Below are 15099 nucleotides of genomic sequence, written 5' to 3'. Positions count from 1 at the left end.
GACACTCGTCGTGCACGCCCCGGGTGTTGCGCCGGAAGCGGCTACCGCCGAATCGACCCAGCATCGCGTTGGCGCTCGCCCGCGACCTGAACGGGTACGAATCCTCGTAGGCGAACGGATAGTCCTCCATCTCCATCTCTGCAACAGGCCGACATGCCTCCTTTGACAATTTTCCACTTGGGGGACTTTCTCTTTTGATTTATCATTAGCCTACTTACTTCGAGACTACAAGTGATTCTTTTCCTTACCGGGCGCCGGACCCTCGCTCTCAACATCGAGCCCATCCCCCATCGACCGTGGCGTCGAACCTCGTCGCCCCCCCCCACACCCCACACCCCACACCCCAACCCACCCCACCCCACCCCCCTGTATCCCACCCCCACTTTTCTTAAAATGTAAGAATTCTTTGCGAGGGTTCTTTTCGGTGGATTTCTAAAGGTTGGCCTGGCCGTTGGCTCGGTCATTCATTCGATAGAGGGTCCGTATCGAGATTCCCGGCCCCGATCGGATTCCCTTTGACCTCGTCGTGGGCATCGATCGCGCGCCGCTGAAAGAGCTTTGAATAGAACGGGCTGGGATTGGAATGGCGGTGCTGATAGTTGAAGAGGGTGGGGAGGGGAAAGGGAATTTGGGATGGGGGAAAGGGAGGGAGCAACTCGCGGAGCTTGCACCTCGTTTAATTTCGACGAGTTTAAAGAGATTTTGACTAATCGTTGGTAGACCGTCGGTCGACTATGCGCTTTGCCTATGGGAATCGTCGATAAGCGGACCTTCGGGTGAGAAAGAAAGAGAGAAAAAAGAGAGTGAGGGTATTATTGGAGGACCGATGCCAGTCGTGAATACGGGGCATCGAGTCGAGAAGCGTTGAGAAGCTTGAGAAGTTGCTCGTATGTGCGAAAGTGAAGGAGTCAATTAATCTTGGAGTACAATGTTATTTGGCGACATTTACGATCTTCAGGTCGTATGAGATAATTTAACAATTTAATACGCGTAAGTTCGGGACTACTTAACGGGGCCATTGGAGATTTATCGACTTTTTATAAAAACGTGCAATTTTGAAGATCCGCGGATAAGGGGAGAGAGAGAGAGAGAGTACAAAACTTGTGTAATAACGATTTTTCAAACAAAGCAGCCAGCGATAACGTGGCTTTAGATAAATGTAGAATTCCCAATGGCAAAACTAATCGATGCTACTGGAAATTGGAGGCCTAAATTTATTGCGATAATGACACATTGTGCTGACTATGCGTTCTAAATATACCAGATGGCATCGGGTTAGACGGGGATAGAAAAGTATATTTATAATTAAATTGACTAATTTGTCGACCATCTTTTGTATGTCAAAACAAAAAAAAAAAAAGGATGATTCAAGGTTGTCATATATCATGAATATTCTGTGAATAGAACATTGTTACAGGAAATCGACATATATATCCTTTAGATTTAAGTTCATATATTGATAATTCGTTACACTTTTTGAAAATTAACACCAGCACATGTAATTGGTGAGATTGAGCAATTAAAAGCATTTAAAAGGACCAAGAGAATTATTGAAATATTAAAAATAAAATGATAAACTTGCACAATGGTATAGGTAAAAAACATCGTAGAAAGAATTTTAATCCATTCAAAAGGACTAAATTAATGCTCGTTTTGTCCTTTGTCTGTGTTCATTTGCCCCGACGATGATTACAATTCTATCCAAATAGAAAACAATATGTGGGTAATGTGCGTGAAATAAAAAAAATCACTTCTCACATTATAGCAAAATTTGTTATTACAACTTTGTTACTACATAACCAAATGAGACGGAATTAATTTTTAATTTTATTGCAGATCTTTCAGAGAAGAGACAATAAGAATGTCCTTTTCATGACAATAGGACAAATATGAATTAAAATCGTTTAAGAGACTAACTTTCTAATTTTTAAAAATGTACTCTAAATTAAATATAATAAAAAAAAAATAGTGAATAATGAAGGTGAAAGGTGAAAGTCGGCTTGGGTGGTGGGTGGTTGGTAGTGGGTGTAACAAGGTTTTATTAAATTTTGACACAAAATGGAGAAAAAAAACATAGGCATTATAAATTTAAAGGTTTTTAAGAATCAAAATTATGTTTGCAATTATTATTAATAAGAACAATTAGTAAAAACAAATTTCTAAATTTTTTAACTATTTATACGTGCTGTAATGTTTATTTCGTCTATCACTTGTAAAAGTTTGACTGTGGACGCTTCCCTCTACGTTATAAAAAGAAAGTCGACAATATTTAACTAAATAAAATAATCAAAAGAATGAAAAAATGTTAACATGTTACTTAATATGAAATATGTTTTAAATGCTTCAGATAAATTGTACAAAATTATATCGCATTGCCATTTATGGAACGTATGAAAGAATCTCATATCATTATTTTCTACTGGAACAATCGTCTATTTACAAGAATTATTCTGCAATAATTAAATTTTCATAATATAATATAATAATTTTATTTACATCATTTACAATTACAATTATTAGAGATAATATTTTATTTACACTTCCATCGATCAAAAATCATACAACCAGATGAATAAGAATCATAATTAATTTTCTAATATACATAACGTTAAAGGAAATAATTGTACAATTTTTAGATTATTTAAATTATAATTAAATGTTACAAATTATCTGAAAATTACTAAATTCAATTGCGATACGTATATATAATACTGAAATTAAATATTATTGATTTGAAAAATATTATTATCAATGGGATTATTTATAAAACAAATGAGTGAAATATACAATTTCCGGTATTTGGATATTGCTTAGTGTTTAGGAAGATTGTAGAGACTAAAATTTTGAAAAAGTTGCTATTTTTATTGACAATTTACAATGCATTTATTTTCATACGTTGAAAAAAAAACACACACACAAAATTAATCATTCATTTATAATAATTAAATAATTTAGAAATCATCACAATTGAATGATCAATATTCGCAAGAGCTTTAACTAATTATTAGGCTACTTCAGGGAAATAATATACCTTATTTAATTTTTCTGCATTATGGATGATTTTCTATTTAAAATATTGCGTAATTTGTTCGTTATCTTTGTACTACTTATGGATAATCAATAAACGGGTATTTTGTATCTATGTAATGCAAATTGATATCGAATTGCAACAAATATGTTACGTATCGTTGGCATTCCTTCCTTTCGTAATAAATTTTTTGTAGTTTTTTTTTTTAAATATTATTTACGCATTGAACGAATATCAATATCAATGGCATTTTTTTTTTTTTTTTTATTAAATAAAAGATTAACAACTTTTCATCACCCTCATCCCGTAAATCCTGTAATAATATTTTTCAATCACTTTGGCACATTATGATATGTTAGATCACGTTCTTCTAATAAGAAAAATTATAAATCTTGTACAACAAACAATACGACTGCTTTATAAATCAAAAGGAAATTACGAATCGTCAATTTGGCACAAAGTATTGCGACATTTTATTCATTATAAACTTTACTTCTACATTAAATTAATTATATGATTTTTCAGTATTTTTATAAAAGCCGTGAATTAATTACAATTAGAATTGAAACGAGAAACTACTTTAATTTGTTAGAATCGTTCATATTAATTATTATTCAAACGTAATATATAATCGATATTTTATATTCTTTGAAACTTCTATGTTTTTATTTTAAATAAAATTATGTTATTATTATTAAATGTCGTTCGTTTATAAAAATCAATTACTATTATCAGCATATCAAAGTATTTTATTTATACTATTGTTGTATAAATATGTATATCATTGTTTATATATATATATATATATATATATATATATATATATATTATTATTATTAATATTAATTACTTGCAATTATTAGGTGTGCTAATATATGTTTGTATAATATTTATGATGATACATCATAATTATCGATTTTAATTTTACAATAGAAGAAAAATAGTTCTCAATTCTCAATCTTCTCTGAACTAATTAATCTATTAAATAACATCATTACCATAAGAAAAAGAATTCTACAAATAATTGTTCTTTGTAAATGAAACAAAAAATGAAATTCGAAGTAGAAAATTTCTAACTTTAACATTATTTCAGTAAATTGAAAAGGACTTGTTATTAAGAATTATATTTATCACTTATTTATACTCGATATTTATATTTAATCATCTATAATCAATTAATTTTCATTTAAAGGGAACAATCTTCATACAATCCGTCATCATATACGTTTCAAAATATCTTCATAAGAATTGAATTGCTTAAAATGTTTAACACGAAGACATTTATTATTTGAGTTTTAGTATTAAAATATGCTTAATAATGAAATTTTAATTCTGAATAATTTTTAACTTTGTTTGTTAATAAATTAAATGTATCAAGATTAGCTATCAGTACAGTTTGAATAATTGGCGTATGGTTTGGCGATAGAGTTATAAGTGCAATGAAAAATTGCCTGTTAATACTAAAATTCATAGGCATTTAAAATTACTGGAACATTCAATTCATTTTTACAGTTCATTACATTATCAATAAACAAAATTTTCCTATATTATTGTGCCTTCATTAAATACGAAAAACATTAAAATCAACCTAAAAACAAAAATATTTAAATTATTAAAACGTCTTTGTATTTGATACTAATAATATTTGTATTTAATTATAATGCAGAGTTTCGATTTTTATTTATTTATTTATTTATTTATTTATTTTTTTTTTTAACTTCGAACCAATCATCTTACGCAAAATCTCAGCTAAATTGAATGTATACAAAGATGTTTATATTTATTCTTATACGAAAATAAAAGTATGACATACGATGTTAAAAGTTTTAATTAAATATTTTTGTTGCCAAGCTGTTTTAATTTATTTTTTACTAATTATAAAATAATTGTAAGAAATTCACTAAATAATAGAGGTTTATAAAATTTAATAAAATATGTTCTGAGCTCTTTAATTAAGAATAATTAGAAATCCACCGAAACATTACTATTTAATAACAATTTTACAGATATTAATAAGAGTTGAAATATTAGTAATAATGTTCTATTAAACCACGTAATATTTATCATCGCTCGTGCAGACATTATAATAAATGTATTTAGATTAATTTCATGACTATAGTATATACATAGAATAGGAAAAAAATCACTTGTCAATATTATTTAAGAAATGGCTAATTCATATTACGTATACGTATAGAAAAATTTGCTTGTAAAGTAATATAATAATATAAAAGATAAATAGAATACAAGATATAATCGATAAATGAGAGAGAGAGAGAGAGAGAGAGAGAGAGAGAGAGAGAGAGAGATTATGATTATGCATTATAATAAAATATGAAGCAATTACAATATTGAAAATTTTACTTGATATGAATAACACAAAAAAGAACAAAAGATGAAAAAAATGTTGAAACTTGAAATACTTTATGATATTCTTTCATATTTTTTAATACTTTATAATTACATACGAATTTTATAAATTCTTGCTCTCGTGCATCTCTGCGTATGTATATACATATATACATATATTTATAAACTCGCACACACACAGGGACACACCCACACACAAGCGCGCGCGCGCGCACACACATATGTGTGTGTCACTATAAATTCATGCAAGTAATACAAACAATGCATTTATCCTCTTCTTTAATACAAATGAAATTGGTGAAAAGAATGTTTAAGGTGCTTTAATTAAATGAGAAAAGAATAGTGAAAGCGAATACGAAGGCTTTAATTAGATATGTATAAAAAAAAATTTTAAAAATTAAAAAGAAAGAAAGAAAAAAACGAAGAAAAGAAAGAGAAAGAATATGCTTGAGAAAGAAAAGAAGGAATCATCATCCAGTTGGGCCCAGTTGATTGAATATTACTCTTTCAGTGTATGAATTATTTTGTCCTTTTTTAGCTGATTTCCATAATAATTTACAGAATAGCAGAGAAATAATGCCCACCGTAGTTAGTTGCAATGATTTCAGTTCGTGCATGAAAATGACATAATTCAGTTGCAAAACTATTTCCCGGGCAGAGTCTTGAGAAAATAGCGACGCGCTATTTTTCATAATGAAATTCTATTTTTAGAGCGCGCCAGGAAAAAGTTCGCCTTTCTCGCGAGCAACAAAAGCAACGTCGAGTACTCGGATTTTCTCTCTCTCTCTCTCTCTCTCTCTCTCTTTGTCTTTTGCGTTTTTTTTTTTTATCGAAACACTCGCCGACGCTCTCGTACGAGTGGCGGCGCAATTTGTGCGCGTTCAACCAAGTTACATTTGCAGGTTCGGCTGCGCATAAAGAAAAACAGTGGTGTTTGGCCGCAACTGTCGTGGCATCCGCGCGACTGCCCACGTACACACAAGTTGGCAACTAGAGAAGCAACGTTAAATGAACTTGACACGAACCTTGGCCGCTCTTCTTAAACATCGAGTTGTAAAGGCCATGGCAAACGAGCTGTAGCATGTTGGAGAGATGCTTGCCGCAGTATTTCGAGGCGCCCTGGCGCTTCTCCTCATATTGATAGATGTCCGATTGGGCGATCGCTAATTGCCCGACGATCAGACCCAGGAGGGCAAGAGTCGCCAAACTGCTCAGCCGATACGTGGACATCTGAAACAGTAATGGCCAAACTAGCATTTTCGTCCTCTTAATCCAATAGCCTGAAAATCCACTAAAATTCTTTGTTAACTTGGATTGTTTTGTTCACGCGCACATTCCCCCGGCTATTTCGGACGATCGATATAACCGGGATTTTTATATGGAATTATTAATTAGAACTGGGCATAGTTTTGTGTGTATTGTATGATAATGATGGTCTTCTTCTAAGACCGATGGTTGTGCTGTGAGTGGAATGGCTCGTCAATGTCGAATGAAAATTTTGCTAATGTAGATGGGTGAGAGCATATTTTCCAAGATTGAACGTTCGCTAAACTAGGATTTGTGTATTATTTGCGTTTACGAGTGTTCGTATTGTTCGATTGACTATTTCAACTACGATTAATTTTGGCCGAGCGTTATTGGGTTGCGAGGGATTATTGGAACATTATTTCCATTTTTTTAAACTACATGCACATTTCACCTTACGTGTCGACATTTACTCTCCTTACTTAATCATGCCATTGTCATTAAGATTCACGTATTTGACTGTAATCCAATGCGCGCTAAGCCGCAACAACAAAATTCAATTGAATTTTTAGTTTTTTGGATAATTTCCATTGCTCCTTAAATTTGCAAGATACAAAAATTTAGAAATAATCTCTATCACTTTCAATTACGGACAATTAATGACAAAACGTCTTCGAATATTAAGTGAGCAAAGGGTCTCCATATTAATTAATATCGTCTATTGTATATTCATAAAAAAAAAAAAAAAAAAAAAAAAAAAAAAATATATATATATATATATATATATATATAGATATATATATATATATAATTAGATCTTGATAATGTTGGCTCATATTCAAACGAGTCAAAATTATTTATACGAGTTGAATTTGATTCACCGCACAGCCTAGACCTAAGAAACTCGCAACTTCCTTGAGAAAATGTCTTATCATTGGATCGCAGCTGGCTAAAATGAAACAAAAATGTATATAAATATTGGCATTAATATTTGGTAAAAATATAACACGTAAAAAATAAAATCTCATTCCAAATCCATTTGACTTTCTGGCCATTTCTTTTCATCGATAATACTAATCACTTTTATCCACGATTAAAATTGACAATTTATTGGCACAATTATATAAGCGACGATAGCGTTTAAAAAGTCTTGCCCTGTAACATTATTTATTAGGAGCACTTTGAAAAATTCCATTTCCAAATTCGTTAAAGCTGATTCGTGTCCAGGCATTAAATCTTCGCGTATCCTCGTAACTTTCGACATCGAAAGCTTCCGCTATTGGAAATCGTTGGCTTTTATTTCGTTTATTATCTTTCTTCCAACAGCCCAATTCCCCATGTAAACATTACATCCCTCGGCAAGTAATTATAAATACCTCTTCGATCGTGATGAACAAATTTTCGTGATTTAGTAATGGTCTCGCCGGTACTCGACGGGCAGGATTCTCGCCAGGATTCTCGCTAGGATTCACGCTAGGATTCTCGCTAGGATTCTCGCTAGGATTCTCGCTAGGAGAACCTCACTCGCTACAGATCCTTCCTCTGATCCGATCACTCTCCCACACTCTCACGGACACCGAACGCGCCAAAATTCCCTTGAATATTATCTCTTATCGCGAGACGGACCAAGGTCGATGGTCATAAGCGTGACGCAGCCTCGATGTTTTTCCCCGTCGGATCTCGGGAAATGTTGGGACGAGCGAACGCGCATATTTCCAGGACGAATGCGATATGCGAGCCGGGGGACAGGAATTCGGGACCTTTCGCCTCCCGCGGCATCCGTGGCTAAACGGGGTCACATTCGGATCGGGATCAGCCTTTATCAAGTGCCGCCGGCGTTGTTGCCTATCGCCCTCGTGTTTGCCCTCCACCCCACGACCTTTTTTTTGTTTCTCTACCGTGCAAGCTCGACTAGTGTCTCGCGTCGCCGCTCCTGGAACTATCCGTTTCATTTCCGATTTCCGGATGGATGACGGGCCGATTGCACATTCGTGCTGCATCGCGAGCAAGAGGACGGGGTGACCCACGTCATGGTTGAGCAACCCCGATCCGATATCGCCCGAGGATCTTTCACGCCCATGGCCATTCCAATGTATATTTTCGGATAACGCCTTAACGAAAATGCAAGAGCTCGGTTATGCAGGGACTGAAGTACCGTCTCTCCCCATCTTGTTGGACAATTATTGATAATTGAACGCGGCCTCTTATCGCAAGCTCCTTTAATTACGAGCGTTGGACTTTCGTCCCCAAGTTAAATAAAAGTTATGCTTGCGAAGGTGCCGGTGTTCATGTATAAATAATAATCACTGATGAACGAAGTGATTCCGCAGTTATTTGTAGTCCTTTGCGGTTGTAATGACTCTCCATACCAATTTAAATGAAATATTATAATAAATATGATATAATAATAAGCGTGTTGTGTATTTAAATTAAATATAGATTTAAATAAATAATTGTTATAATAATAACGTCGTAATATATGGGGGCTAACGAAAGCTTGACTAAACGAATGAACAAACAATAATGATTATCCGTTTAAAAATTCTATGATTAGGTGAAATAGAATGTTAATTTATCTATAAAATGTCTCTATTTATAAATCTGCAGACTATGACACTTTTGTTAAAACGAAAATATCAAAAATACCGCTTTCATTAAAAACTTATCGTCTAACACCGTACATCAATATAAATTTACTAACGATTGTATCGTTAATGATCCAACAATTCTATTACATTTTCATACAAAAATGCTTATCGAATTTTCCAATTTGGAAATATCAATAGTTCTATTCCACAAATATCCTCCATATCGACAATATTAATAGTCACATTTATTCGGATACGATTATCAATAAACATAATTTGTTTTATTCTTCTTATGTCATGAAACTCAATTATCCCAAGGGCAGGCATTACTTTGACAAAATTAAAAAGAAAAAAAAAACAACCAATCATTTACTGCGATGATCGTACATATGATTAAATTGAACATTGATATGTGCTATGTCATGAAATTAATTGTCTTTCCTAAATTTTATATGTGCAAAAAAAACTGTTAAAATTACGATGATTTACATAATTATTATATACGCGTGTGTATGCGTGTATTTTAACGAATCTGACAAATTAAATACGCGATGATTAGAAAATATATCAAATCACATTAACATTCAATGGCATTGAATTATTCATTTGAATAATTCAATATAGATTACTTATTTATTACTTTATTACTTAACAAAGTGTAAGTAATAAGTAATAATAATTTACAAGTAAGCCCGTGTAAAGTAAATTAGAACAATGACATAGTAGATTATGTACATTTTCTTTCTCGATTTTCTAATATTCCTTAGAAATATTTCATTAGTAAGTAAGAAATCTTTATAAAAATTCTTCATTTATCGAGGGAACGAAATTATATAGAAATTTTTGCGATACACGAGTATACGAAATGTTTTTTATATTTCTGAATATGTGACTTTGCAATATAGCGATCAAGAGTATTTACAATAACCAATACTTATTAATGCTATTTTTGTTTAACCTAAATAGTATATTTTACATGAAATGGTATTATAATATTCCTGTATCAAAGTCTAAATAAAAATATGAAAATTTAAAATTTCAATTTCTTCTACTATCTCATTGCATTGTATTAATGATACAATCATACATTATAATACTAAATTACATTTTATAATGTTGTAATTAAAGTAGGTATCGAATAGTAACGGAAATAAAAAAAAAAAAAAAATGAACGTAAAATTCTTGAATAAAGATAAAATTTTTATTAAATATTTCGCTCATTTATATATGTTTATTAAATAATATTAATTATCTATTTGCTTTGTCGAATGTTTATATGTCAAAATATCCCTGGTGGCATAATTGTTTTGCCTTCCATTACATTTTATGGAAATTTATAAATTTTGTATTAGATCGTTTCAAAAAAAAGTTTTATGCATTATTCATGACATTGTAATGCAATGTAAACAGATTGTGCATATAATGCAATATTATTTTGTAGTCATTTGTAATTTTTCGTCGATCGGAGAAAGTAATATATTGGCAAAGATTACATCATTCATAAGGCAGTATTTAATTATATGCTGGAAAATAATTTCATTGATTATTATATTTATATTGAGTGTAATTAACGTGATAATTTGCTATGGATTAAGTAACCGGGTTGCGTGCAATTAATATTAATTCAGCGTTTTAAATACAATTCTATATCCCAGCAGATGATTATGTAACGATAAATGTGTTTACTATTGCTAATGTATTACGTAACACATACTAAAGTGCATAAATTAACGTAAAAATCTTTTGGTAGATAAATATATCCGATTACCGTTTACCGTTTTCTCTTCTATTTACCTTTCTTTTTTGCTTTTGTCGAAATAACGATTATGGGAAAAATTAATTTATGGATAATATTCTCATACATTAATTATATAGACTATAATACCGCTGGATTTATTATTATAAAAAATAACTGCTTAAACAATAAATTATGGATGGGATACCCAATCAATTGATTCAACGGAATTGTTGCGAAAATATGGGCGCGCGTCAGGCAAGTTCCCAACGTAAAACCATTGGGCCCTGACGCACAATGGGGTAGCGCTACAATTCCGCAAGTTCGATATTCTCTACTGCGATAACTACGACAGTTCGAGCAACAATTTCCCCGGCCCTTACGACCCTTACGTACATTGTCCAAATAAAAGAACGAAAGCGCCCGGGGATAAGAGACTGTCGCGGAGCCGCGAAGAACAAGGAAACGTCACTGAAATTCCGAGTTGCGATATTTCGAAGGAAGGGGTGTGAGAGAGTCAGGTGTGCATGGACTGAAGCGACTTTCCAGTGCCACTAGAAGAAACCTAAGTAAGGCTCCGTAAAGCTTGCGTAATCGCTTATAATGACGCTTTATCGTGCGCCAGACCGTTTGAAAGTTAACGCGAGCGGGGGCGGAATCATTAAGCAAAGTGATATCGAATATTTAAGTCTCGCGACGAGTGCCCCTGCCTAATAATACGAATGGAAGGACTAGATAATGCAAAGGGTATTTTTATGCGTGGGAGGCGTGGAACGGTTGAGCGACGCGTTTACATCGATAAGGACTCGTCGGGCGATTAAGCGCGCGAACTTTTAAAGGGACGCGGATAAGAACGAATTGGCAGCTGCGCTCGAGCATCGAGTGTTAGGGCTCGTATTTTTGCTGCTTCCTTCTTCGTTTGCTTTTTCCGCCCTTCGCTTTCGCGATAATGAATTCGCCTCGAGTTGCCGGGGCCATTTGCCGTCGAAGAAGACGGTCTTATTATGTAAATGGGAGCGATGGAAACATACTTTCATAGCATTGCCGCTTAAGTCGTTCGAGCCGTCCCGAAAAATTTATATTACATTTATTTATTATTATTATTCGGATTTTTCAATCAATCGCTCATTCAATATTATCACACCGACGGATATTTAGGTTGGTTATTTAAGCGGCTATTCGAGCGTAAATCAATTGCGAATTTGTTTGCGCGCAAATGCTGTTGTAAACAATACGACATAACGAGGCTGTTATTTTTAATGAAAAATTGAAAATCCATCGAAATCAAAGGTAAAGTGAAAGGTTTTAACAGGGTGCAATTTATTTATTGAATCTTAAAGTGGATAAATTTTGTCGCCTATGGAGAGGGGAAAGATGCTAGTTTACACAGCGGTTTTCCCATTTTGTTTAATAATTATTCGAATGCCTGGGGAAATCCCGACTTAAAAAGAAAAAGAGAAAAAATAAACGAAAGCTAAAGAGGCGTATGAACATTTTTGAAATTCTGCAAAAATATTATCTCTTATCGGAGTATACATTTGTTTGTTGATTGTTAAAAAAAAAAAAAAAAAAAAAAAAAAAAAAAAAAAATACCGTATATGTTAGTCCTATGATCGACAAAAGAACAGATGAACACTGCGTGTATAACAATACTATCAATAATGATTCGGGGAGCTTACAATACAGGCACTTTTATTTTATTTTTTTTATAATTTTTTCTTCTTCTTCTTCTTCTTCTTCTTTTCTCTCTCTCTCTCTCTCTCTCTCTTTTCTTCTATTAAATTTTATTATACATATTAAAAGAGTATTTTAATCTCAATTTTTGAAAATGTTAGTAGAAAGTGAGGTAAGGTTGATGATAATGTGGCAAATAGATAAATTCGTGAGAACATTAAACGTATCATTAAACATATTACTAAACATGAATAATCTTAGATTCGTGTATTGGCAATAATTATAATTAAACGTCGAGTTCACAGCTTAGTTTAAGGTATTTCTTATAGTAATTCCACATAATAAAGTTAAGAAAAATCATTCAACAAACTCTATAGAATAATGCATCCCGATAAATAATACACAATAAATTTTAAAAATTCTACACAAACAAGTTATTGTACGTAATGAAGTAAAGATAAGAATAACCTTAAAGTTGATGAATCGATAACTTAATTCCCTGATTTTCCGAATAAAATTCACGATCTCGTTACAAATGATGACGTTTCATACTTAATTAATATCGCCGGAATCTTAATTATTTTACACAATTGATTGTTAACATGAATTTTTTAAATGATAATTTATAAATTAGATTATTCGGTAAATAACTGACGAATTTTCTTCGTATTAGTCGTCAGATATTGAACGGACGAATACGCCAAATCACTTATTTAGATCAATTTAAATCTGAGATTTTAGAAAAGTACTCTTTCAAAGATTGATACATATTGATTTGCAATTAAAAATATCCAATGAAATGACTATGAAGCGAGTGGGTTAAATTAGATTTGACGCGCGTCAGAGAGATAAAAGCCATATTTATATTTCCACGTTGGAGACTGTCCACAAAATAATTATAATTTTCCTTAACATTTTGATCGAAGACAGAACAATAGTCATAAAGTATCATGACCTTTTTTTTTTTTTTTTTTTTTTTTTTTTTTTTTTTTTTTTTTTTTTTTTTTTTTTTTTTTATTAAAATATCGAAAAATAAAGGAATAATGACCACGCGGGTGGTAAATATTCTTTCTTTTTCACTACGACACTACTCTATCTCGTTCTTACATTCCTCCAAAGTTTACCTCCACATATACGAATAATAAGATGCATCCAAGTGGAAGATTCGAAGCGAATTTGAACATGTAATTGTATAATAAATACCTACGAGCTCCCTATTCCTCTAAGATGAAATTGGATAAACAACAAAGAGAGTTGATCTACGTTAAATAAAGATTTATCGAATCGAAGATACAATCGAATCTAAATTATTCAATAAGTATCTGACAACGTTGTTTATAAGACATAAAGAATAAAGGAAGAATAGAAAGATAAAAAAAAAAAAAAAAAATGAAAGAAAAAAGTAGTATTGTAATTCTTCTTTCCTCGAAAAGAATGTCGTAATTTAATATTACACAATTACATTCAAAGGTTAGAAATTAAAATTAAATAAAGCAAAATTTACAAATTATCGTCCTTCTATTCTAGTAAAATTAATTCTCTCAAGATTAACGTTAATAAATTGTGATTTACGATTAAACGCATTATTTCAAGTCAAATTGAAAGTTTCGTTTTTAGAAGTACGTAACGTGACGAATAATTAGTGTTTATATTGTGCGAGTTAATTAATAATCATAATAATCAACCAAAGAAGGTTTAAAAATTAATATGAAAAGCTACGAATTAATCAATCGGGATATTTTATCAAATATTACGTTATTGATAGGCGTTTCAATTTTCAAACGATTAGCATTATCGTTATTGTCGCTGTCATTGTCATAATCCTTCTTGCTGTTTTATTGCTACTACAGGATAAAGTATCGGTAAATACGACGGATTCTATGTATTCGCGTGTAGCATATATCTTTGCAGCTAATTGAACATATTTATTTATTGGCTTAATGCAGTAATGTAGACCATGGCAATTTTAATGATAAGTGATCGGCTTTCCATAGCTAATAAGATATTTCCTAGAACGGCCATTAGTGTATTACGTAGGACGTTTACAGACACAAGTACATTGACCTTGACATAGCCTTTCTAAGCGACTTATCATTGACGAATCAAAAAATCGAGCCGCCTTGATCGCAGACCGAATAATCCAAAATATCTCGGACAATCCCGTCCACATAATCGTAATAAAGCCGATATTAGCATACTCGAGCGTAATATGGAAAAATCATAATCATAAAAGTCGGACGAGTATCGCGTGGCGAAAAAAAAAAAAAAAAAAAAAAAAAACACGAGTGCTTTACCAAGGATGAAATTCGCCAGGGCGTCGCCGCAGCGCGTGGAGAAATATTCTTCGTCGAAATGAATTATTACGCTGAAATAATTTATGACCAAGCGCACACGAAATCCCAACGCGGCGTCTATTTTCTCTCGCGTCCCGAATTGCGTAGAGAGACATCGCGAGCGTC

General features: G+C 32.3%; 1 protein-coding gene across 1 annotated transcript in view; it reads right to left on the bottom strand.

The window, feature by feature from the left end:
- The window catches only part of ILP-2 (insulin-like peptide 2), a 21186-nt gene that overhangs the window by 941 nt on the left and 5146 nt on the right, over nucleotides 1-15099 (bottom strand). Inside the window, exons 2-3 of the mRNA XM_011503024.1 lie at nucleotides 6424-6628; nucleotides 4-138 (exon numbers count right to left, since the gene is read on the bottom strand). Coding sequence (XP_011501326.1) covers nucleotides 4-138; nucleotides 6424-6628 — 340 coding nt within the window. The remainder of the gene's footprint in view (nucleotides 1-3; nucleotides 139-6423; nucleotides 6629-15099) is intronic.

Source organism: Ceratosolen solmsi, unplaced genomic scaffold (genome assembly GCF_000503995.2).
Source record: "Ceratosolen solmsi marchali unplaced genomic scaffold, CerSol_1.0 scaffold61, whole genome shotgun sequence".
Classification (NCBI taxonomy): Eukaryota; Metazoa; Arthropoda; class Insecta; order Hymenoptera; family Agaonidae; genus Ceratosolen; species Ceratosolen solmsi.
This window is presented reverse-complemented; position numbering and strand designations above follow the sequence as displayed.